This window comes from Melanotaenia boesemani, chromosome 13 (genome assembly GCF_017639745.1).
Source record: "Melanotaenia boesemani isolate fMelBoe1 chromosome 13, fMelBoe1.pri, whole genome shotgun sequence".
Taxonomy (NCBI): domain Eukaryota; kingdom Metazoa; phylum Chordata; class Actinopteri; order Atheriniformes; family Melanotaeniidae; genus Melanotaenia; species Melanotaenia boesemani.
This window is the reverse complement of record NC_055694.1, coordinates 30,319,851-30,346,373: the sequence shown is the minus strand read 5'-3', so window position 1 is coordinate 30,346,373 and position 26,523 is coordinate 30,319,851. Positions and strand designations below refer to the sequence as shown.

The 26,523-nt window shown below is 41.0% G+C and overlaps 1 protein-coding gene across 3 annotated transcripts; it reads right to left on the bottom strand.

The window, feature by feature from the left end:
* Positions 1-853: 853 nt before the first annotated feature.
* On the bottom strand, positions 854-25,296 carry mical1 (microtubule associated monooxygenase, calponin and LIM domain containing 1). Of its 3 annotated transcripts, none has more exons than XM_042004373.1 (24): positions 25,149-25,296; positions 22,192-22,486; positions 20,541-20,748; positions 19,388-19,495; positions 19,207-19,302; positions 18,644-18,799; positions 18,263-18,363; positions 16,683-16,940; positions 12,764-12,879; positions 12,353-12,479; positions 11,989-12,067; positions 11,734-11,875; positions 10,040-10,236; positions 9,155-9,261; positions 8,942-8,998; positions 8,578-8,833; positions 7,522-7,589; positions 6,581-7,367; positions 6,376-6,491; positions 6,186-6,299; positions 4,084-4,177; positions 2,652-2,742; positions 2,415-2,488; positions 854-1,865 (listed from the first exon to the last, which is right to left on the bottom strand). In XM_042004373.1, exons 2-24 carry the CDS (start codon positions 22,447-22,449, stop codon positions 1,675-1,677), a joined length of 3,801 nt encoding a protein of 1,266 aa, XP_041860307.1. In that variant the 5' UTR covers positions 22,450-22,486; positions 25,149-25,296; the 3' UTR covers positions 854-1,674. The 3 variants fall into 3 exon arrangements, with proteins under 3 accessions (XP_041860307.1, XP_041860308.1, XP_041860309.1); XM_042004374.1 differs by having other exon boundaries at positions 9,155-9,258; XM_042004375.1 differs by having other exon boundaries at positions 11,734-11,869.
* Positions 25,297-26,523: the final 1,227 nt, after the last annotated feature.

The following is a 26,523-nucleotide window of genomic DNA, read 5'->3' as shown; positions in this document are numbered from 1 at the left end:
AGACCTTCCTCATGGTTCTCATTACAGTGTGTAAGAATTACTGACATCTAGTGGTAAAGATGGTGGTAAAGCTGTTAATGACCTGGTAACAAGTCTGTAACATGACTGGGTGTAAAAGGAGCATTTCAGAGGGGCAGAGTCTCTCAGATGTAAAGATGGACAGAGGTTTACCAATTTGAGATAAACTGGGTCTAAAAGATGTGAAACAACTTCAGAAAAATGTTCATCGATGTAAAATTGTAAAGACTTTGAAGATCCCACTATCTACAGTATAAAATAAAAAAAATCATAGAATTGGGAGGAATCTCTGTGTGCATCAGACAAGGCTGGATGCTGATGATCTTGGGGACCTCAGGCAGCAATACATTAAAACATGATTCTCTACTGGAAATTACTGTGTGGACTCAGGAAGACTTCCAGGAATCAGTGTCTGTGAACACAGTTCACCCTGAAATCCACAAATGATGGATGAAATTGTGAAACTATTTCTGCAAAGCATGGACGGCATGTAATGCAGACTAAAGAGGAGAGGGAGCATCCAGCTTGTTATCAGTGGACAGGTGAAAAGCTGCATCTCTGGTATGGGGCTGCATTAGGTTTTATAGCAACATCTGCTCCCATCCAGAATGCTGCAATAATTAAAATACTATTATTAATGATAAGATTGTTAATGGACTGGACACACACTGATGTCAGCTGCTGGCCTCAGCCTTGCTGTCTCCAGTCTGCCTCCTGGTGGTGAGACGATGGAACAGCAGGAGCAGTCACATGACCGACACCAGGTCGAACACCACACACACAATAAAAACATACCTTCATTTTTCCTTCATACACAACAAAAAAACTGGAAACATTAAAGTGCTTGATCTTTATTCAGAAACTGAGAAGTGGCAGCAGAACACTGAAAACAGTGAAAGGGTTTTTAATTTTCCTCATGTTGGTCTGTTTTCCATCAGATGCCGAGTTTTTTTCAGCAACACCTAAATGATGGCATTTAGATGAAGCTGTCCATTTCAGTCTGCTTTTCATTCACGTTTTCCAGTCTAACACCCCCCCGCAGCCACTTCTAGAGCAGCCGCTGTTGACCACCTGAGATCCGACAGGACTAAAGTGTCAACCCTGAGATTAACTGTCCAACATGCTGAGACAAAAGCTTCAATACACAAAAACAAACAGAATTTTAATTCATTGCTCAAACACTTTTAATCCCTCACAGTTTTTAACCTCTTTTAAGTTTATATTTAATGTAGAAATAGTAAAGATATCATGAGGATATGTATTTCTGTGCTGTAGCATTTTTCCATAATGGCACATTTAAAATCAACATGAACATTGAATCAAAAACATCCATCACCGAGGATCCAGCTGTGGTCATCAGCTGCTTCGTTACATTTCTGACACCGACAGGTTAGTTTCAGGATTCTGGTGATGACCATCTGACCTGCGGTACACCGAGCTGCCTCAAACATCAGCTGAGCAGAACTGAGCTGCAGCTGTTGGGCACAAGAGGTCAGACCTTCCTTTAAGGATGGACTGTAACTCACCTTCAGACTCCACTTCTGTCCTTCCACAACAATCTGGTCTCATCTTTGGCTTTGCCAGGGTAAGTTTCAGGTTCCTTGTTTGACACGCAGCAGGTGTGAGAGCATCACCTGTAACTATCCAACAGGCTTACTACCAGTGAACCTGAGATCCTGCCTTCGAGTGCCGTTTGGCCTCCATGATGGAGAAAGCCTCTTGCTCCTCGCTGATCTCTTTCAGCCTCTTCTCCTCCAGAAACGACACCAGAGAGTCCCTCATGTTCACCACCTCGATCCTCTGCTGAAAGATGCGTTCTTCCTCTGCCTGCTGCTCTGTTGTCTTCTCTGTCAGACAGAAACATCAAAGATGAACCTGCTGAAAGAGGCAATCCTCCCTGACTTCAGCAGACGTTTAACAGATAATGAAGCTCCTGTTCCAAAAAGATTCATGACAGAGTCTCCTGGATATAAACCAGTCTTCTGACAGTAATAATCTTAGATCACCCACCCTGAAAAAAAAATTACGAAGCCACTTCCTGTCAAAATTTCCACCAATCAGAGCTTAAATTGGTAATGTCCAATCAGGAGCAGCCAAAGATCAAAAAGTGAACAAAGTTCAATGTGTGTCTGAAAAGAAGAAAAATAATGCTCCTCTATGGCTGGAATAAAGTCAAGAAGATGTTTTGATGCACAATGGCGCCAAAAACCAGCTGATACCACGAGGAAACATTTTTTATCATCATGGGTTGTGTGACACACAAAAAAAAAAACAAACAAAAAAAAAAACTATAATAGAAGTAGTCTTAGGAACAACTAGTGCTTGTTTCTAAGTTGTGTGTCTGTTTAAAACCTTTTAAACACTAAAAATGACTGTGTGCACATGAAGCTACACACCTTTCAGGTCCAGGTATTTCCTGAGCTCCAAATCCAGCGTGCTCTGCTTGTCCTCCAGTTCCAGCTGTCGGGACCTGAGAGGAAAGCAAAGCTGAATCAATCACGTCCACAGAGCATCCCGCTGCAGGAGCAAGTATGAGAAATAACTGTTGCCAAGGTGACAGTAAAGGGTTTTCTGAGCCAGAACCCTGAATCTGAACCGTGCTGTGACTAACAGGTGTTGGGAAGTGGACTTACGCCACCATGAGGTCGGACTCCTCCGAAACCAGGGCGTTCTTCTCATGGATCAGCTGGATCCACTGCTCGATCTTCTCAGGACCTTCGTTTCCTGAATAAAAAGACGTTAGAAAATCTGTGTATAAAAGTAGGTTTAACCTTTGTAGGTTGCTTTAAAGTCCTTTACCAAAAACCACAATAAAAACATTACAGAGTAATTTTTTTTCCACTTTTCTCCCCTTTAGAATTTTTAATCAGCTTCATTCCTAATCACAAAATACCAAATATATAATTATTTTAATTATTTGAACCCTTTAAATGTAATTTTAAATACATCATGTCCAGTTTTTATTGAAAAAAAACCCACAAAAAATTACTTATTTTCCATAATACATATTCGGAAGCCTTTTTTTTCCCCCTAATCGGTTTTAAATGCACTCAAAATAAATAAAATCCTCATCACACTAATCCAAATTACATGGAAAATAAATTCTAGGTTTTCTTTCATAAAAACAGCGATGTGGTCAAATTGGCATTTAAGAGGTTAAAATAACTTTATATTGTTTATATATTTAGAATTTTGATCAGGACTGAAGTTAATCAGCGATCAGCAATTTGAGTAAAAAACATTAAAACGTTAAATATTCATGAATAAATCAATTAATTTTAAACTAATATTTTATAGCAGTTTTTTTGGGAGCAAACTTTTTTGTCCTATAATGACCCAGAAGGTCGGAAAGTTATCTGAGGTGACCTTTTGACCTTGGAAAAACAACCTGAACGGAGGCCAGAAATGGAGGGAAAAAAAGTAGATGAAAGAACAAAAAAGTCCCCAAAGATCTACAATGGTAAAAAAAAACACAGAAGGACACTTTTGAGTGGAAGTTCCAGATAAGGTGGCGTGATGCTGGGTCTGGTAACAGTCATGTGCGGCAGGCTCTCATGGAAGCCCTCAGGCTCAGTTTAACTCCAGCTACGACGCTCTTGTGGTCATGAAACAAAGACGAGCAGTGTGCAGCGTTTTGGAACAAAATGGCTCCTCTGACTGATCCTCTGCTTCTATTATCAGAAAACAAACATTTTCATTTCCTGCGAACCTCTGAAGTCTTACACTTCTTTGACTTTATTTGATTAACAAAGTCAAGTGTGGACAGGAAAGAGTGGGAGAGGATGGGTGTGGGGGCCCTGCTACAGCATGAAATGAAACTAAACTGAATATCTGGTCTATATAACTCTCCAAAAACACCTCTGACCCACCGAGGAAACAGTTCAGTATTTTGGGATGTTTATAGTTTCACACATCAGAAGTGTTGAGGACTCACCTTGAACTTGGGGGTGTACGTTAGCTAATGAACAGCCTTTGTGAAACTTTCTGGGACAGGGTTTGCACACAGACATTTCATGGCAACTTTAACTAAATAAACATTTTAAAATGATGTTTTCTTTTTCTTACCAGCTTCTCCTCGCAGACTTCTTTCCAGCTTCACACCTTTGTCTTCCAGCTCCTTGTAGGTCACTTCAATCTCCTCCAGTCTTCTCTGGATGGACTGAACCACAAAACAGGAAGGAAATTCTCTTAAAATATTCTAATTAGATGCTGTTTAATTTGAGGTAAGAAGTTTCCAAAAAATAACTGTTTTTTCTGACCAATATTGTGATTGGGATTTGGTTTACGGTTTAATCTTTTTAATTCCTGATTCTGTTTAGTTCATAGAGAAATATAATTTTACATGAGATGAGGAATGACCACATGAGATGACAACATGAGCTGCTCTATATTCTTTAAGATCATGAAGTTCCAACAGTGTGATGAAACCTGTGGCCAAAACAATGAAGTTTCCTGTAAAACAGGTTTATAGTTGTAGTAAAACTAAACAAATCTGATGTTTTTCATCTGATTTACACCACAGCTCATTTCTCTCTACATGATTTTGTTTTGCACACAGCAGAGTTTCACCCCGATGCCACACAGACACGTGCATGCACGCCCAGGAAGGCACGCTCCAACCAGCAGAGAATGCATGCCGGAAAATATGTGCCTTCATCCAGCTGCAAATCAATCATCCTGGTTTTTAAAGTCTCCCAGAGAAGTGAAGATGCTGAGAACTTCACGTCCATCAGAGACACAGCTGAACGAGCTAAATCTACCACCCCCGTAGGAATTTCTGAGCCATATTACGGCTTAAAGTGGTTCAAATATTTTTTGTAGTTTTATTCGTGTCAAAATGATATCTGAAATCTGAAATTTGATTTTTAGAACAACACCACTCAGTAAAATCGTTTTCATTCACTTCACCAGGACATTTCACAAGTTGGACTGTTTTCTGTCGTTTCAGTCACTTATGGAAAATTAGTTCGTGATGAGGACTGAAAACGTGACTTCACAGCTGAGTGTAGATGTCACATGACGTTTAAATCCAACATGTAGCCTATCAAGTCTTATTAAGTGTTGAACTCACTCACAGGGAAAAGTTTGATGAGATAATGAGGAGGAAGAATCACTCACACCCAGTAACAACCGGCTGAGAGCGGATAATAAAAAGCGTGTGGTGAATGAAATGTGATGTATACACAGAGCAAAATCCCGGCCTCAAAAAAACGACATCTGCTTGCCCTAGTTTAAATAACTGTTGCACAAAGAGACGGGAAGTAGAAGTGAAGGAGTGGACGGGGAAAACCGTGGATGCTGCAGGTGTGGAACCTGGATCAGGCCTTGTGTTATATTAATCGCACTCCTTCATGATGAGCTAATCACAGCATCTTAAATTGTGATTTTGATTTAGAATGATTAATCATTCAGCCCTGTGGACCACAGATCTAATTATAACCTATTTAATAATAGTCATAACCTGATATATTTACCATAATATTTAGCTTATCACAATATTTAAAATTATAACTAAGATATTTGCATATTTGCCAAAATACTTAATTTTATATTTACCATAATTATCATGAAATTTGCCAGATTATTTAGCTCATTTATCACCATATTTAGCTTGATATTTGCCAAGATATTTCACTTTATATGGCTGTTTATCATTGATTCACTACAATATTTAGCAGGATATTGTTGTCATTTTTACAGACGTGCTGCTGCCATCAGATTAAAGATTAGCTCACATTTCCCATGTAATGTCTCAGTTTCAACATCTGTCATGTTGTTTATTTTCTACCAGGAATGACGTATTCTGTTATTTACATTTTATAATGCATTGGTTTCTTCTTCAGCTGTAGCTCAGGAGGCAGAGCAGTTGTTCTGCAACCAGAAGGTCGGTGGATCGATTCCCGGCTTTCCCTGACTACGTGTGTGTGTGAAAATGGGTGAACATGACAGGTAGCGTAAAGTGCTTTGAGTGGTCAAGCTGACTGGAAAAGTGCTACATAAGTACAAGTCTATTCACCATTTTAGCAGTATTTAACTTAGTTGCCATGGTAACAAATGAACCAGGACTAAACTCTGAGATTATCACATCAACTAACGACCACTTTCCAGAAAGCTATGTGTTTACAGTTGAAAGATATAACAGCTGCAGGTGTGGGGGGCAGACTGACCTGAGCTTTGTGAAATCGTTGTATTTTACACGTTTTGGCTCGGCGCTCCAGAGTCCTCATCTTCCTCAACTCCAGCTTCTCAGCCTCAACTGGATCCGACGGCTCCATTTGAAGCTGATGGAAAAAATGACTAGAATGTAGGTGCACTGATAATAATGAAACTAGTCTCTTTACCATGTCCACTTCTTACCTCCTCATCAATCAACTCAATGTCATCCTGTTCAAACATGTCATCGTCATCATCGTCATCATCGTCCCCTTCAACACCCTCCTCTGAGGCACTATGAACATGTCTGAATGTTGTTTCTGTTAGAAAAAGGAAGAACAATCTTTGCATCAACTTTTTCCCTGAACGCTCTGGTCTTCAGCAAAGTGAGGATGATGGTTTTACTGACCCACTCTCCCTGGATGACCAACATGGACACTGAGCCGGTTGTCTCTGCTGATCCTCGGAGATGAAAGATTCCAGGGGGAAAACTTGGATCGGGCCCTGCTCTGCCCATTTGGCATCTCTTTTTTCTTGAAGCATCGTCGGTTCCTGTTTTCCCGGACATGCCCAGCTGTGCTCCCACTCCAGTAGCCCTCCTCTTCTTGACCATCCAGGCCTTCTTGTTTAGGAGGCACTCCTGCATTTGCAGAGGAAGAGGAGCAGGAGGAAGATCCTCCATGGGTCTCCGAGTCTGAGTCAACACTGAAGCTCTGAAGGTTCCTCAGCTGGCTCCTCTCCTCATCGGTCAACTGAAGCTTTCGCAGTGACTGCTTAGGACGGGAATCCGGCCCTGATTTCTCCTCTGGAGGTGCTGGAGATTTCTCCGGAGTGGAAAGACTCATCAGGAAGGTGGATCTTGGTTTTGCTACTGGGGGAGAAGACTCAGAGGTGGGTGTGGTTTCCCTGGAAAAGCGAGGCTTTGGGACTGGAGAGGGTTTCATCTCCTCCTCCTCCTCAGTGGGAGCTGCTGCCTCAGTTACAGGTGAAGGGTCTGTAGAGGTGTTGGACTTGTGTGGTTCCTGGGAGTCTTCTTTGCATCCCGGTCCATGCTGTTCTGATTCTTTGGGGTTGTGTGCTTGTGTGTGAGCAGGAGCACAGTCCAGAGTGTGGTCGTACTCCTCATCTGATGGAGATGGTATGTAATCATCACTGGAAAGCCCATCCTCTGGATCTGTCTGCTGAACTTTGCTATCCTAAGAACAGGAACAGTGAGAAGTCAGCTGGTTATGTGTACTGTTGAAACAAAGATGGTCAAGTTAGCCCTGCTGACAGTAAACCAACAGCCAGCTGGATTATGTAACAAAAGATAGAGCGGTTAACAGAGGTTAATTCTGTTCAGTGACTCACCTCATAAAATGCATCATCTCCATCAGGAAGCAGCAGCTCCTCAGAGTGAAGCTCACAGTAAAACCTCCCTGTGGTGAAAGAAGAGTTTACATCCTTTATCCAATCACAAGAAACAGCTACATTTGTTCTGAGAGCAAACACTGAAGCACCAAGATGCTTCTTCGCCCTCTGCTGGAGCAGAAAGCAAGCCTTCTTCCTGGCAGACATGTTGACTTAAATGAGCTCAGGTGTTTTAAAAAGGCTGCGTTCCACTTCTGCACCTGTGTGAGATGGTTAGCTGGAGAACAAGGACTAAGGAAGTGGAATGCAGCCTCATGAAAACACCTCCTACTGTTTCTGCTGCAAAAAAGGCCTGGAAATCTAAAATGTGATAAAAATGATTAAGACGAAAAAGCTCTAAAACACAAATCTGTTTTTATTTCTTTTCTATTATATTAATTATTGATGATGTATCAAATAGTTTAAACATGGATTCAGAGAAACACGCTGTCATGTTGTTTGTAAGAAATCAACAACTGCAAACCTCTGGTTTCATTTTAAAGCTGAAAAACGGCCTGGTTCTGGATCTTTGGACCTAGCAGGCATCACATCCCAGCCTTGAAACTTGGTACCCCTCACGTGGGTGGTCTGAAAGTCTGACCCCAAAACCTCTTTCACCTCATCATCAAACAACTTTTCATGTTGATCAGCTGATCAGTCATCTGATCACATGATCACATCCTGCTCATCAGACTGATAATGAGAGCCTCAACTACAGTTTGAGGTCAAGTTCTGGTGTTTTCAGTGCTGGGTAATCAATTAACATTAATCCCATCAGACTGCAGAAAAACATGGATTAATTATTAATAACTGATCGGGATGATTCCTGCCTAGAAATGAAAAAAGACTCCAGGAATAACTAAGCCTAGAGTAGTTAGTCCTGGTTAATTGCACAGAATTAATCTCCATGGTAACTGATGTAGAAGTGAAGGATGGGTTCAGTCTCAGTTTAATCTGTAATGTAGATTTCTGGTTTGAAATGAGGGAAGAAAAGTTTAATGAGAGCGTGACACTCACCTGAGTTCTGGTCGAAGGTGTATCCTCCGAGTCGGAGCGTGATGCCACACTGATGGCAGGTGAAGCAGCTCCGATGGAAGAACTTCCCCTCAGCACTGATCCGCTCCAACGCGTACACCCTCTGAGAACAGAAGTAACACTCCTCACTGCTGGCCATCAAAACCGGAGTCAGAGGCTCTGGTTCTGGAGCAGGATCAGGACTGGAACCAGGATCAGGATCAGGACTGAGTTCAGGGGACACGGGATGTACTGAAGTCTAAGGAGGGGGTCAAGAAGGCTGGGTCAGAATCAGAACCAACAAGGCAAACATTGCTGTTAGCTTCTGATAAATTAAAAAACCAGTTAACAGCTGAAAGAAACCTACTCTGTCCTCATCACCCATTCTTCCCTCTGTTTTTTGTTTTAGAGACGCCAGCTGTTCCTGCACAGAAGACAAGAAATACTGTTTTCTTCATCACATAACAAACATGATAAAAACGAGCCAAACAATCTGCCTTTAGCCTCGATATGCACGAGTCAGACTAAATAAGCAGAGAGACTGGAGGCCCCTCTGGGATGGAAACATCTCCGTTGTTACCTTGCGTCTTTGCAGAGAGTTGTGCTTCAGCTTGCTGAGGAAGAAGACAGCCGACTGTGTCCGGGAGAGACTGAGAGACTTGGATGATGGCAGAGATCCTGGAGCTTCTGTCATCAAAGTATAATGTTACAAACAGCAAAGGCAGGTTACCAGGGATCAGACAGCAAATTTACAGACACCTGCACATGACCTACGGCCTGCGTGAAGCTTTTCAGAAAGTCTGACTCTACATTTCTTTCATTTTCAAGATGCAATCAGATTTTTAATTTCTACTGACATTTTTTCTTCTTTTTTTTGACTCAGCAGCGGCACCTGGATCAGTCTGGTTAATCCAGATGAAAACTCTCCAGCTTCAGCTCTGACTTACTCATTCATCATTCAGAGGAGGCTACTCAGACTGACAGCTCCCCTCCTGATCCCATCCCCAGCCGAGCTGCTCATCACACCCACCTCGGCTCATTCAGCGCCTCCAAACACTGCCATCACTCACTCACTCACACACACACACACACACACACACACTGCAGAAAGTTCTGGTACCAGAAAGGCAGTAAAAATACCTCTGCTGTTGAAAGCTGACAGAAAATGTGTCCTCAGAGAAGGAACAGAGGCTGATCCCGTCAGAGCAGGAAGAATCAGCTCCACTCTGACTGGGGCTGGCTCTGAGCATAAACCACTCTACCACAATGCATTGTGGGTAATTTGCTCTTAAAGAGACAGTACCCATTCCACAGTGAACACGTTTCAGAAGGAAGACACCTCACCCTTTTAAGGTGATGCTGATGCTGTGCAGTATCTTAGCAACCACGTTATGTAAGTTTGATGCTGCTGTCAGTATCACCATCTTCAGACATAAATCAAATTAATCAAAAAAATAAAACAAACCTTTTATTTTTGGAGGGACAGCAAAGGCGTCTTGGATCTGGGTGAGGTAGAGGACCATGGACAGCTTGTCTACCTGACCACTGCTGGCTAAGTCAGCTGGAGACATCACAGGGGGGATGCCCAGCTCCTTCTCCAGGATACTGAAGGCCAGCTGGGTGTTGTGAACTCCATCTGACCCATTTAAGGTTGACATGTCACTTTGGAAAAAACAGACATCATGTTAACTCTTTGGTGTTAAATTCAGCAGATGTTTTCACAGGAAGGTGCATCAGCTTTTGATTTCTGTTTGGTTTCTTTCACACACTCTTAGGTTTGTGACACACAAATATGATGGAGTAAGGAAAACACATGACTATCTCGTGAAGATGCTCAATCAAAAAAAAAAAAAAATCTCCCTGATGTATGGTTTTAGACAGTATTTACATTCACAATCATTTTCAGAAAAAAACTTGGACTGTTCAGTATATCTGTTGTTTAGTACATCAAAATGTTCTGTACACCATGTTCCACACGTCGGGAGGAAGAAAAAACAACTTCACGTGGATCTGTGTGACAGCCAGACTCTGTCATTAGACTCGTCTTTACACACCAACATATGCTTCACTTGACAGTGATATGAAGAAAATATTTCATGTCTTTGAACCTTTATGATTTATACCCGAACAAAACAAAACTACATGTAACAATTTTTCCACAGAAAATTAAAATGGTCTAAACCTAAATCCAAAGTAAAATGATGCGTTTTCTCTGTCTACGTCTTGTAATGACGTTAACACACATCAACAAGTGCTGGCTGAGAGGTGCACACATGACAAGAAATGCTCTCTGATTCTCACTGAGAAGAAAACACAGTGTCGGGGGATCCTTACGACACTGAGAAGTTCCTAAAATCACGAGATTTGCTCCTCAAGTGGAGTTAGCTTCGTCATCCCACTTTATTCATTAAATAAAATCAGACAACGCCGCTTCCTCCTTCATAGTTTGTCTAGAAAACACAACACTATAAACTCCAGAGGAAAGATCATTAAATAAACAGTAAAACTAGAGATAGAGATGGACTTGGCATAGTTGTCAATGGTAAGGAATAAATTCTTTGTTAGCTTTTAACCAGCTCATCACTCCTCTTATTGATGCAGCGGATGTGTAAACTCACTACCTCTGGTTACCTTCTCAATACTGGTTCCAAATCACTTCAAGCAAAACTATCAGGTAATAACAAAGATTAATGCACTATGTCTGCACAAAATATGTATTTAAGTAAATAAGAACACAGAAAATATTTATTTCTGCCTTCACCTCTGATTCAACCACATCAGTTTCATATTTAATGACATTCTTCTTCTTTTTTGACATTTCTGGCAAGTTTGTCATTGTTATTTGGTTAAAATGTAAAGAAATGCGCTGTATTTATACTTATTTGCATATTCACTAATGGGAGGAGACAAGTTGGTCTAAGTGGTCGGGAAGCTGCGCTCAATCCCCAGTCAGTTGAGATGATCCAAGGACAGATGAGCAGGAACAAGCGTACGCACAGATTCATCATCTGAATACTTCTGGCCATATGTACTTTCACAGTTTTGGCCATTTGACATCTTTCACCTACGCAATCCATCGACCATGAGGCCCCAGAACTGGAGCTGGTTCACCTCTATCTGGACCAGTTAACCTTGTTACACAACAACACAAGCACTCACATGAGCTGAGGCCTGAAGTGATGGATCAGAGCACACAGAGCCAACCCAGACCTCCACGACTGCGTGAAATCTTTTACGTTCACATGGTCGTAACCCGCCGTGTGTTTCTGGCACCACTTCAACAGCTCCTCAACACCTCCACCTGAATGGGAGAAGACAAATACCCTCAGTGGTTTTACCATCACTACAGCTTTGAGTCAAAGGGAATGAAGCCAGATGAAGCACTGAGCACAGCCTATTCAGAGAGCTGCTCACCTGGACCCGTGTTGGACTGCCTGTCCTTCTGCTTCCTGCTGGGTGGATGAGGTTTATCAACATCATACAGATGCTGGACCTGGTCCAGTGATGAGAACAGCAGGGTTAGTCATACAGACACCCTTCTCAATGGAATACATGTGGTTTTGTTATTTACTAGAAGTCGTTAAAGGTCTGATGTTTGTTATCCAGCTGATGAAAAGCTGCAGATTAAAAGTTTTATCTGGTTTCAGACATTTTAGTTGGATAACTTTCTTCCTTAAATGACATGATGAGTTCTGGCTCTGCTGGTTTTAACCTTCAGGATAACAGGGACTTCAGATCTAAATCTGTGTTAGGTAAATAAAAGGATGAAAGCGCTGACCTGGTTGCTTGTAATGGAGGACAGGTTTATTCTTTGATACCGCGTCCTGGGGTCGATGCTGAAACCAGCATACTTCTTACTGGTGTTTTCTGGCGTGGTCTGGGAGAGGACCTGGTAGATACTTTCTCTGTACGTTAGTGAAAAAGATGACACTATTCAATCAGCAGCTGATACCTACATGCTGGTTTAATTATTGGAGCATGTTATGATTAACTGTATGCTAATGCAAGTTAGCCACCATGCTAATGATCTTAGGATGTGCTCTGTTAATGAGACCAACATGAAGTCTGGCAAACTTAAAGCTACAGACTGACTGCATTTAGTGCTATTTATTAATGTTTAAAATTTGTAAATCCTGATCATAGCTGTCTGTATCTGCTGCAGCTCAGCCGAACAATGAAACGTACTCACCGCTCAGCCAGGACCTTAAGATGTGGGACACCCATACCCCAGTTCCGAACCATCCACGCTGTGTCGAAAGCTGCCAAGAACCCACGAGCAATGCCCGTCCCCAGAGGCCAGAAGGGCTGCAGTGAGAAGAGCGCATCGTTTTCCTCTTAGTCAGCTGGAAACCAGCTTTTTATTCAAATCAAAGCAAACTTTATTTATAAAAAGCCTTTCATGCCACAGGCAACACAAAGTGCTTTACATGATTAAAAACATTTAGGCATATAAAACAAAGTGGGAATACACATACATACAATACACAAATACATGCCAAGCAGCCTTCACCTCCACATTCTATACAAACATGATTCTCTTATTTCTGTCTCGAACTGAATGTTATTATAAAATACTAAAAGTGATAAGCATCCGGCCTGATGCTGCTGTGAGGAAACAATATCAGTGTCATGGGGATCCATCCACACCAGGGGCCAGTCCACCCATGTCAAACAGCGGCAACCACCCCCATGAGAACAGACTGGGGCCCACACCACAGCCAAAAGGCCGCAGTGCAGGGCCCCATGCACCCCGAATAGGTGCAATCACCACGACAGCAGCCCCCAGACCGAGCAGGCAAAACCCCCCGGCGTGGAGGATCCCGACGAGGAAAACACTGGAGTTAAAATTAAAATTAAACAACCTTAAGAAACAATAAGACCAGCTAAGAATGAATGAATAAATAAGTAAATAAATAAATAAATAAGTAGTACAGTTGAATAAAATGAAAACAAAATAACGTGAAATAAAATAATGTAAAATAAATTAAGATCAAATAAATTTAGTTAAAAGCTAAGCTAAAAAGGTAGGTCTTAAGCCTCTTTTTAAAAACATCAACGTTCTCTGCAGCCCTGAGGCCCTGTGGCAGACTGTTCCACAGACGAGGGCCGTAACAATGGAAAGAGGCCTCACCGTATGTCTTGGTCCTCACCTTTGGAACAACTAAAAGGCCAGTACCAGAGGACCTCAGGGTCTGCGAGGGTTCATAATTAAAAGCAAGTCGGATAAATAAGAGGGCCCAAGACCATTAAGACATTTATAAACTACTAAAAGAACCTTAAAATCAATCCTGAAATGCACGGGGAGCCAATGCAGCGATTTTAAAACTGGTGTGATGTTTCCGCCCTCTGGTCCTTGTCATAACATATGCCGCTGAGTTCTGAAGTAGCTGTAGGTTTAAGATGGACTTTTTAGGAAGACCAGAGAGCAGGGCATTACAGTAATCTAATCTACTTGAAATAGAGGCATGCATCAGCACCTCCGTGCTGGCAAGGGAGAGAAATGGGCAACTCTGGCAATGTTTTTAAGTAAAATCCAGTTTTTGTTATATTTCTGATGTGTGTAATAAAATCCAGCTCAGAGTCGAAAAGAACACCCAGATTTCTCACACACTGAGAGGGATTAAAAGGATGTAGTTTTGATAAAATGATCTCTCTCTTGCCCTCAGGACCGATAATTAAAACTTCAGTTTTTTCCTGATTGAGCTGTAAGAAGTTCTCTGCCATCCAAGACTTAAATATCTAAAATACAGTTTAAAAGGACGTTAACTGGCTCCAGGTCATCAGGAGACACGGTGATGTAAAGCTGTGTATCATCAGCATAGCTGTGAAAATCAATGCTGTGTCTCCTGATGACATCCCCAAGATGTAACATGTACAAATTAAAAAGTATTGGGCCTAAAACTGATCCTTGGGGAACGCCACACTTGAATTTATGGATCCTTGAGGAGCATGTATCCACACTTACAAAGAATTGGCGATCTGTGAGATAGGAGTAAACCATTTATTAACTGACAGAGAAGGATGCTGATTAATATTACTCAAATACATAAATAAAAAAGGACAAAAATCTTATTTTTTTCAGAGTAACTAAATTCAACATGAAAAAAAAAGTTATTTATTTTTCTCATGACAAACATGTCAGCAGCGATGGAAGAAAGAAGTTTGACTTTAAAGGTCATGGATTATCTTGGGAATAGCAATTATTTTAAATACTAACTACAGCTGTGAGTGTACGGTGGCCTTCTGTGACCAAACTTCTTCCAGACATAAACATGGTTGTAAGAATTCTTTTGATCAGACAAACAGTTTTTAAAGGAGTTGCAATTTTACCTCAACACGTTTTAACTGAAACTTCAGTCGTCTTAATAAAATATCATTCAATATATCATCAGCTGATGGTGTCTCGGAGGTATTCCAAAAGTGATCCGACAGATTTTTTCCCGACTGGTCACACCTCCTGCCACCTGATGGTCTTTGCAGAGGAAAATCCCAAGTGTGGGATAGCATGAATGTCCCCTCATCACAGCTGATGGTGTTCTAGGCTCGCCTCCTGATTTCTGTGGCCTCCCTGATCCACCGATTGAATTTGATGCTCTCCGATCCGATGATTTTTGCGTCATCTCAGTCCATGATATAGTTTTGTCTTTGGCAGTGGTCTGATATGGCTGATTATAGGTTTGTCTGTTCTGCTTTTTCGTTTTGCGATTGTGAGCCGTCCTGTTGTTTTCTTTTCACATTCTTTTTTGTGTTAGTTTCTTCTTGTGTTAAAACTACTCCGTCTCTCCTATGTACATTTTTTCAAATATTTTTTTATGGGATTTCATATATTTTGTTGCATTTTTGGTCAGATTGGCGTGCTGGTCACCCCTCCGGGATACCATTAGCTGATAAAGACACGTCACGACACATCAGATCACGTTTTCTAAAGACTAAAGTTTCAGTCGAAGAATTCTTACAACTACAATTGGAATTGAGAAAATGAACCTAGTCACACTACAGAAATAAACATGTTTTCATCTGTTAGTGGATCCAGTGGCCTCAGGTGCAGCGATGACTGCACTACAGGTAACTACCTCAACATGTGTACTAGAACAGTGTTAGAGCATGGAATGACCCATTGCACATTTATGAAGGTCTACACTTTTTCCTAAATGGTAATTCTTCATAATCCTCAAAGAGTGTCCAGTAAACAGGCTCAGATCTCACACTAAAACCCAAACCTGAACTGATGTCAGAGTTCCAGCACCGAGTTGGTAGAAAAAAGAAAAGGCAGTTAGGTTAACACACCTGTCGATCATGTAAGCTGAACAGTCATCAGATGTTTAGATCCATATTGAGTTTCAGTGTTTTAGTTTCTACAGGTTTACAGGAAGAAACGCTTAGTTTGTTTAATCAAAGGTGCTGGTGCAATGAAACGATAAGAGGGCCATAAAAAAAGAATAAATCTAGAAAAGAATAAGAAATGAGGAAATAAAACGTAAATAAAGTACAAATAAAATATAAATTATTTGTCTTATTTCTCTATATACACTTCCTAATTTCTTTTCAGAAAATTCTTTTTTTTGGCAGTCCTTGGTGGTACATTCAATGAGAATGGGGAAATTAGAAATTCCACATTCCAACTGGTAAAAATAATAAAAAACACTAATTTAAAGTTCGATTTCCTGGTTGGAGCATCTAAATCACACAAAGTGCATCATTAGGTAATTTATTTCTTAAATAAACTAAATTCAGTTTAAAGCTTAAATTTCCCACTTCAGAAGAACAGTGAATGCAGCATGATTCATGATGCTGTGCAGAGGAAGATGCTGAGTCAGACATCTTAAATGTCTAAATTATTTTTTTATTTATACATAACGCAATATCTCAAACAACTAAACGGACCAAAGTGTCTTCAGATAACTTTGTTGTCAATCAACGGGACACAAATAAAGTTTAATTTAACTCTAGAAACCCAAATCTACTGGACACTCTCCAACAAATAAAACTTTTTTTTTTTTTAAAACATCCCTTTCAGTAGAGATAAGGCCTCTGAAAGATTTTATGAAACATTTAAACAATCAGTTATCTTGAGCCAACATGAAAAAGATGTTCATGTGCAGGCCTACCTCCACCAGACAGTCTCCAACAAGACCCATCAGCAGCTTCTTGCCCCTCCTCTCCTTGACCAGTGAGGCATTCTCAGCTCGTTGCATGCAGGTGAAGTCAAACATGGCCACATCCGGCTGGCCGGCATAATTCTGAGCAAACTGGAGGTCGGACAGTTTTCCACCAGTGGAGAAGAAAGCAGCATCGTGGGCGTAATGGCACAAAGCCTCATAGTCCACGTTTGCAGCAGCCAGCAGCCTTTCTGCATCACCGTAGTCCTGCAGAGACAGAGAGAGAAGTCTGATCATCTCATCACCTTCTCCGATACAGAACGAGATATTTTAACCTCTTCATCATAAGGACTATTTGTCTGAAATGACACAAATAAATTAAATATATCGTCACAACTACAAGGGCTTTGTGTATAATCTTGGTAAATAAATAAATTTGAGACATGTGAAATTATTACAGAAGGGTTAGAATCAGGATATGTGTTACTGCAGGGTCCTCAAGAGCCACAATCCTGCAGGTTATCCATGCATCCCTGCACCAACACACCTGACTCAAATTAAATGGATCCAACAGCCTATAAGGATCTACACAATGACTCATTAGTGTAAGTCAGGTGTGTCGGTGCAGGGATGCATGGAAAATCTGCAGGATTGTGGCTCTCGAGGAGTGACGTTGGCCACCCCTGTGTTACTGTGTCAGAATAAATTCACCTGGGACAGAGTAGAAAATGTGAAGGTTATCTCCTCCCAAAGAAAACCAAATTACTTTAACTGAAAACCAAAGGATAGCAGCCCAATTCACCCAGGTGAATTAGTAAAGTACTCCTAGGAATGAGTAAAGTAGTCTTAGAAATGAGTGAACTAGTCCTAACAATAAGTAAAGCAGTGCTATGAATAAGTAAACTCGTCCTAGGAATGACTAAAGTAATGTCTGATGAGGAACTGTGCTACAGTAGAAGGTAAAAAGTGAATCTGAGCAGTTTTACAGGTGTTTTAATAGAGATGTTACGCAGGTAAATATCTCAGGAAGCCATCAGCAATGTTGATAATAGACACCTCTATCAATGCTCACAATCAGGAGGATCCAGGGATAGCCCCCAAATTCTCTACAGAAATACCATGAGGATCCAGAAAGAAGTGAAGTCCAAGATAGTCTTTGATCAAAAGAGTGAATCTATAAAACCTCCTTTATCTGCATGGAAACTAGAAGAACCTTCATGTTTCATTTCAAACAAAGGCAGAGTTGTAGGAGAACACATTAGCAGTTTTTTTAGAGCTGAAATTAAACGTTTCACCACAAAACAGCAAATGTCAGACATTCTGATTCTGGCTGCTAGCTCCAGAGTTTCTGTCCCACTGTGATGAGACAGACATCTTTGTAATTAGTCTCTGCTTTCATATGACTTCTTGTTTGTGTGGTTTGCTAAAGGTGGTGAAATTAGCAGAAGCTCACATTGCTATGCTGCGTGTTAGGATGCTTCCTGGTGTCTGCAAACATCTTCTGTACTGCAGGTATCTCATGCGTTAGCTGGAAGAGGTGTGACTGCTGCATCTAACTGCTTTGTAGGTTATGGATGTGCTGTCCTCACCTGTTTAATGACCCCCCTCTTCAACAAACTCTTCTTCTTGGCAGTCATCACAAAGTAGTGGGTGTCATCTTTATAGTAGACAATATTCTCCAGATCAATACCTGGATGGTGAACAGACAGAGAGCATGGTGGGCTTAAAACTGGGAGTAGAAAAAGGACATTGACAGACTGGTTTTTACCGGTATCTGGGGAATTAGGGTGGATTAGAAGGCTGCTGAAATGAGTGTGAAGAAGGTAAAAATAACTACAGATCACAGATTCCACCTTGATGAAGGTGTATCAGTTTAGAGAAAAACATTCAGCAGTACACAACAAGAGAAATCTAAAGTCGGACTGAAGCTCTGATCTTAAAGCTCCTCCAGGACTACAGATGACTCCTACCGGTCTGAGTGAGCAGGTCCTGGAAGAACTTCTGGTTATAGATGCGGGCCACACCGCTGATCTCTGCTACTTGTGCCTCGGCTGCTGAGTTCCTGTTGATGAAGTTGGCTGTGATGCCGATCGCCAGCTTTCCTCTTAGCTCCTTGTGCTGAAAACCTGGAAGTTGAGGGAGAAGGAAAACAGCAAACTGGACTGAGACAAGGCAGGTTTATCTGTAAAACACTTTTCAGATACAAGACAGTTCAAGGTGCTTTACATAAAACATTAAAAGCATTACAGTGGGGAGCATTACAAAGTACATTAAAACAAACTTTAAAAAGAAATAAAAAATTAAAGACAGAAACAGCTAAAATAAAGTGAGACAAATTGGAAGAAATAAAGGTTACAGTGTGAAGAATTAACAGTTGTTTTTATAAATGTTGAGAGTTAACAGACCTGCAGTTGCTGAAGGGGAGTTTGCTTACTGAAAATGATCTTTAAAAGGAATTTGAGTAATGTCTCTTTGGTCTTGTTGCAACACGAAAAACTAACGTGAGTCTAGCTGGTATGAGTGTTTTTCTCACCATCAGGGACAAATCGGCCTCCTCCAGCAGAGATGAAGACGTCAAACTCAAAGGCTGCAGCAGGATGAGACGAAGGCTGCAGCTTGGCCATCCAGCCTTTCAGGAGACAAGATGATGATGTTCTTTAAATAACTTTATGGCAGAACCACATTGTTAGTTATTTATTTGCTAGATGTGGTACCATTGCTTCCAGAAGGTTCAATCAAGCCACAGAACTCTACTTTGGTGTGAACTTCCACCCCGAGGAGAAGCGACGCCTTCAGCAGCATCAACTGCAACTGACGGATGCCTGAAAATACATAGATTTTGCAGGAAAGGTGTGTGTGACAGATATAACCACATTCATTTATTTATATATTTATAAACACGCAGCATCCACCTGTTCAACTTCCTATTAACACAAATATTTAATTAGCCAGGCAGCAACTCAATGCAATAAGTCATGTAGACAGTTCAACTGAAGCCGAGACTGAGGCTACAGTTTAACAAAACATTTCCTGGTCTGATGAGTCTCTTTTTTAGATCCATGTTCAGAAAAAGACCAAAATGGGGTCCATCTCGGTACTAGTGAGGTGGACCGAATAAAGTGGCTACTGGGTATATTTGTCCAGAACACAGTAATAACTAGACATGATGGCTGCATCACTTTATCTTCTCTTTTTACCCTGATGCTCCCACCACTCTAAAACAGGGTAAATCTGGACTCATCAGACCACATGATCTTTGTCTATTCCTCCAGGGTCCAATCTTTATGCTCCCTAGCAAAATTAGGCCCTTTTCTCTGGATAGCCTCACTAACTACTTGTTTTCTTAACAGGTGTTCACTCCCAATCCCTTGAGTTCTCCTTCACATTGTTTGTGTGGAAATGTTCTTACTTTCACTATTAAACACAGCCCTGAGTTCTACTGTTGTTTTTCTTCCATCTGATTTCACCGAATGTTTAAGTGATCACCATCATTCAGGATGTTTTTCTGACATTTTTTCCTGGAAGACAATGCTTCCCCACTATCCTTCCAGCTTTTAATAATGTGCTGAACACTTTTTAACTTGGTTCTAGTAGTTTCTGCATCTCCTTAGATGTTTTCTCTGCTGGATGCCAATGATCTGACCGTTCTTAAATAGACTAACATCGTTTCCACGACCACAGGATGTGTCTTTCCACATGGTTGTTTAAAAAATAAGAAGCCGCTCACTACATCAGGAGTCATGAGTGGTTGTAAATCCACAGATTTAAGTAGTTAAGGATCATAGCAAACAGGAAAAATGACATGTCCACTAAAGCTGGATGTCCTTCAAGCTTCCTGGAATGACTTATTTTACATGTCAGACTCACTGATGTGATCCAGAGACCCGGAGCAGAATTTGCCGTAGAACTTTTTGGCACCGAGCTCCCGGAGGTCGTAGATGGTGAAGGGCCACAGGTGGAGAACATTGTTTCTGGTGAAGTCTTCCCTCTTCTCCAGCACCACTACCTGAGCCCCCAGCAGGGAGAGCTCGATGGCTGTTCTCAGTCCACATGGACCAGCACCCAACACCAGACACTGCAGCACAACACAGAACATTCAGAACCAGGAAGGAAACAAAGAATCAGTTCCAGTCTTTTCACTCTAGTTGTGATTAAAGTACTTTAGTTTTATTGATGAAAAACTGAGCAATTCAGGCTGGTTGAACCAGTCTAAGGGTGCATTCACACCAGTATAGTCTGCTAGACTTGGTCAGATTGGGGACTTGGTTCATTTTGGGACTGCAACATTATTCCGGACTGCGTTCACACAGCACCACTCAAAGAATCGCACCATTCCAATAACATGTTCCACCAAGAAATACTGAAGGAGAAGACGAAACACACAATGAAGAAGAAAACTTGTTCATCCATTGGTTAATGCAGAACAACTTCGGTTCCTAGAACATAACAGCTAAATGTGGAGCAGATGAGGATTGGAATAAAAAAGGCTGGTGTGAATGCCCTACTGGACCGGAAGCTGATGACGATGATGAGATCACCTTTTCTAACCTTGTGATGAGCTCAGACTCTCAGATTTAATCACTGAGGATTAGATGTTAGTTCTGAACCCAAACAAAGCTCTCTAAATCTCATTAACATGAAAATGACAGGAGTTCTTCACATGTTTAACCCTCTAAATTCCACTAGATCACAAGTAACCCGAGTGCTACCCGATCCAGCTGCAAAATGTAGTTTTTATTCAGACTTTGGTAAATCCATAATGAGCGATCCATGATAACTACATTATTCGTCACATTTTCATCATAAAAAAGATCACTATCACTACTGTGTTGCTAAGAGACCTCTAATTTGACCCAGAAATTATGATGAAGCCACTTCCTGTCAAACTTTCCACCAATCAGATTAAATTGACAGTAATGATTAATCAGGAGCAGCAAATGTTCAACAAGTAAGCAGAAAGTTCTTTGTGTGTCTGAAAAGAAGAAAAATAATGCTCCTCCCTGGCTGGAATAAAGCCAAGAAGATGTTTCTGATGCACGGTGGCGCCAAAAACCAGCTGAGCTGGAGCTGGTTTTGTGAGGATTGTAGGTAAACAGCAGAAATAACTGGAAATGAGGAAAAAGTGTAAATATGTAAACAGTTTCTGTTGTGTGTTTGTTTCAAAACCAACATTTTTTCTCCTGAAAGACTTGAGAGAATGATGTGCAGACTTGAGAAAAGGCTTGGTCACTGTTGATCTGTGTGTCATTTCTGCAAAGTTCTGTTAGTAATAAATTCTGCTTTCTTGTTTTGGTCGGCCTTTATGCTGCTGTATCTGTTGATACTTTCATTTTACACAATTTTTGCCTCATAATCTGATGACAGAGGCTTTCCTGAAAACATCACGTCTGGATGTTGACTGGGATTAAAAGTGTTGAGATTCTACATGAATTTTTAAATGAAAAGCAGACAGACCCAAACTAGCCAAGTTTTAAGGGTTAAACTACCTCATCATTTAGGAATCTCTGGAGGTTAGTACCTTGTTCTTGATGCATGCTTTTCCTTGCTGATAAGCTGCATCAGATGCCCTTTTGTCCAGCTTGGTCCACAAAGCTTTGGCCTTCCAGTAGTTCAGCCTTTCCTTTAACTTGGAGTAGAAGTTCCTGTAATCCTTGGGATTGATGTTGAGCTGCTCGCAGAGCTGTGAAAACAGGTGCTTCGCATCCTGACAAGTCTTGGCTTGAACAAAGAGGTCAAACGTAGCATGTGAGGGGTTGACGTCACCTGAGCTCGTCATGGTCCACTTCCTAATGTTCACCGGGTTTGTTGGTTAACTGTGAAAGAAGAGGTTATAACATGACATCATAACTTCCAACCTGGAAATAATTAACAAGTCAACAAAGAGGAGGTCGAGCTTCCCAGCCCTTCACCTATTCTGTAGGGGGAAGTTCACACCTCATGCGTTCCTAAAAATAGTCCAATGTGTCAAACACCAAGGCCTTCTAGTGATCACCAACTTCCGCATGTGCGGTTTCTGCAGCATCTGTCTTTTAATGGATTCATCATCCTCACACACTGTCTGAGGTGGCATCAGTTCCCGTAACAGAAAACACAGTTATGAAACATACCACTTCAATTCATGGAGAGAAAAAAACTCTTCTCATTTGGACTGAATATAAATAGAGAACTAATAATTATTTGCATCATTAATCAGTCTTGTTTTCTCCATTTATCCCAAACACAGTAAAACAACAGACATCGTCTTTAAATGTCTGTTTCTGTTGATTAAAAATCACATCTTTCTGCATCATCCACAGCAGAAAACTCCGGAAAAGGACATGGAGAAATATTTCTCTAAAACAACCACCTACATTCACGTTATCACGTCCGCCTGTTCAATCACATGACAGCAACTCAACTCAGCTGAAGTTCAAACTGAGCATCAGAATGAGGAAGAAAGGGATTTAAGAGACTTTGAACGTGGCATGGCTGTTGGTCTGAGTATTTCAAAAACCGCTGATCTACTGGGATTTTCACACACAACCATCTCTAGGGTTTACAGAGAATGGTCTGAAGAAGAGAAAATATCCAGTAAGCAGCAGTTGTCTGGACCAGAATGTCTGGTTGATGTCAGAGGAGAATGGTCAAGTGCTTTCCAGAACATGACAATGAGTCCACTGGACTCCAACGGCCTCCACAGCCACCAGATCTCAGTCCAGTAGAGCAGCTTTGGGATGTGGTGGAACGGGAGATTCTCATCATGGATGCAGCCAACAAACCTGCAGCAACTGTGTGATGCTGTCATGTCAATATGGAGCAAAACCTCTGAGGAATGTTTCCACCACTTTGTTGAGTCTATCGCACCCCAGAAATAAGGCAGTTCTGAAGGAAAAAGGGGTCCAACCCGGTACAAGCATGGTGGACCTGACAAGACGGACAGCGAGTTTAGAGCTTAAAGATATTTCTGATTAATTTAAGAGGCAGAAACCAACATCTGTTAGACAATTTGAAGGACAAAGCCTCTATTTTATTTTTGTCAGACATAAGAAAAAAAAGATTTTGTTTTTGTTACCTTGACATGTTTCAGCTACACCTTATCTGTCTAACAAAGACGAAAATAGAGATTTTAAAACCTGAGTAGACGGTATAAACTTGATCAGATAATTTGAAGAGCAGTTATTGAACAGTTATTTTACAGAAACACCAACATGGAGCAGCTTTTAACTGTTTCCTCACAGCACAAGCAGAGCTGACGTTTCCTGTCACAAAATGCTCCGACTTCCTCATGAGCAAATTTATCTAACGGTGACTCCTCTCATCTGCATCTGAGACACAGAGTTATATACAGACCTCTGCAGACTGTCTGCTTGTACATGAGGGAAAATGAAACTAAAGTCTGCCGTAAAATTTTCTGTCACAACCTGCAGACCTTTATCATGAGAATGCAGCTTCAGAAGAACATGACAGGAAGTTAAAATCATCCCTCTCTTCCTCTTTCAGCTTTTATCTTTACTAACAGTCTCCCAGAAAATAAAAACTGATAATCTACAATAAACCTGACAAACATGTTACACTGAGTTAAAGTCAGCTAACTCACTCACTCCAGGAAGCGTTTTTAAATATTAAATAAAACAACCCATTCCTTTCTTTGTGACACTGACAGAGTTGCAAACAAATGATCCAGATGACGTTGCAGCTTCAGCAACCTTTGATCAGAAAATATTTATTTTTGTATAAAGACTATAGTAAAAGTCTCAGTGAAATGACGAGCAGAAAAACATGAAAGTAAGGCGAGGTGAAGACGAGACAAGCTGTGAAGACTAAAAATAACTTAGACCAGCATCTTTTATCTAATTCTGCAGCAGGAAACGGTTTATTCTCTTTGTCACATCCTGTTTCAGTACCAGTTGGAGGCCAGAACCAGGACCACGGTACAGTCCTGACAGGACCAAAGCAACCCAGTTTATTTATAAAGCACTTTAAGTCAACCACACCAGAAATAACATGAAAAATAAAATACTTTAAAAAAATAAACAGCCCAACAATGCAAACATAAACAGCAGAAAATCAATTAAAACTAAAAACAATAAATAAATAAATAAAGATCAACACATTAGGATCAACAGAACAAGGCTGCAGAAGCTCAGAAAGGTAGGCTGGAGTAAGGCCATGGGCGGATTTAAAAGCAAATAAAATATTTTTAAAATGAGTCCTAGAAAGAGCTGGAGAGAGGATAAAATTGGTAAATGTCCTCATCTTTTGTTATTCCAGTTGGAGGACATGCGGCAACATTTTACACTCTCTGGAGACTAGAGGCTGCACTAACCCCCATCTAAGGTCCGGTACAGTAATCCAGTCAGGACCAGGACCAGGGCCAGCTTACTGTCCTGACACTGAATATAGTTTGAAACGCAGACTGAACTGTCATGCGTGTGATACACACAAATGGGAGTCTGAAGTAAACTGACCAGATTTCTCTGACAGTCGGTTTCTTACGTGTGTTGGTATCGGGATGTTGGCTCAAACGCTGGCTTCCATCCTGGAGGCGGGAAGAGACTGAATCCGACAGATGAATGGACTCCGAAACTCCTCTGGTTCTGTTCAGAGACCAGTTCAGGTATCAGCCGGAGGAGCTCACACCGACAGGAGGCTACATGAAGAGGAAGGAGAGGTTCAGTTTGGATCTGCTCATCCTGGATCAGAACAGGTAACTGTCCACGTTACCAGATGTAAACTAACAGATTTAATAGCATTTAAATTCTGAGAACAAATAAAACAAAAATATATATAAATACAGAAACCAAATAAAATTAATATAAATAAATAGGAAACTAATAAAAATAAATACAGAAAAATAATCAATTAAAAATATACAGAAAATAAAATATTTGCACAAAAAACAAAACCCTAAATGAAAATCAAATAGCCCAAATCTTAACAAAGACAGTAAAAACAACCGACTAATCACCAGAACCAAAACCTGCATCACATCAATCTAAAAACAGAAACTTCCGCAAGAGTTAAAAAGAGAAAAAAACACTAAATAAAGAAGTTCCGCGCGCCGTCCGGAGGTTCTTTTACCGGTTCTGAAGTCCGGCTGGAAACGTTTTTTTTTTTTTTTGTGGAACTCGGTCCTGGTTTTCAGGGTTTCTCTCCAACCTTTGTTTACGGGGGCCTCACCTGAGCCTCGAGTCCATAGTGCACGAGCCCAGTCTCTTCCGGGACTTTCTGCCACAGCCTCAACTGAAGCGCGAGCTCGCGCACGTAACGAGCGGGTAACTGATGAGACCCGTGGCTGCTCTGAGATCAAAGGCTTCTGTTTTTATTGCTTCGTTTAAACATTAAAAACAGATGTTTTTATAGGAGCTGGGAGGAAAAGAAGGAGCACGTGGAAGAGGGGTGGGATCGGTGATGTCCACGACTCATCTTACCGAACAAACGAACGAACAGATTAACAGAATAAAAAATAAATAACGCTGCAGTATGGGTAAATATCTATGAGAAATCCGCAAGTACCGCTTCAGTTTTCTGTGTCTGATCTCTGAAACCAAATCCTAGTAGATTTAATCAAACTGATTAGGGATTGTGTTGTATGCTGTGATTATGATGAAGACACTGTATTTAAATGAACGATTCTTTAATTGAAAGAATCGGAGAGTAGCTGTGGTCAAGTCCAGACTTCAACTGAAGCCAAGGCAAAGTCCAGACGGCGACAGAATCCAGACCTGAGCCATTCTGTAAAGGAACTTCTCCAAGCTGCTGGGTCGTTGGATGGACAGTTTTTTACATAGTGATTCTGATATCCGGTAGTTAATGACACAGTATGATTCATCATGTTGTTGCATCTTAGAAGATGGCGAAGATTTCTTTA

Excerpts from the sequence above, each read along its gene's own strand:
- mical1 (XM_042004373.1), bottom strand. The coding sequence starts at position 22,449 with ATGACGAGCTCAGGTGACGTCAACCCCTCACATGCTACGTTTGACCTC. Across the intron at positions 9,262-10,039 it reads TGTCCCTCCAAAAATAAAAG|AAGCTCCAGGATCTCTGCCA; the intron begins GTTTGTTTTATT and ends CTTTGATGACAG. Across the intron at positions 2,743-4,083 it reads AAGTCTGCGAGGAGAAGCTG|GAAACGAAGGTCCTGAGAAG; the intron begins GTAAGAAAAAGA and ends CTTTTTATTCAG.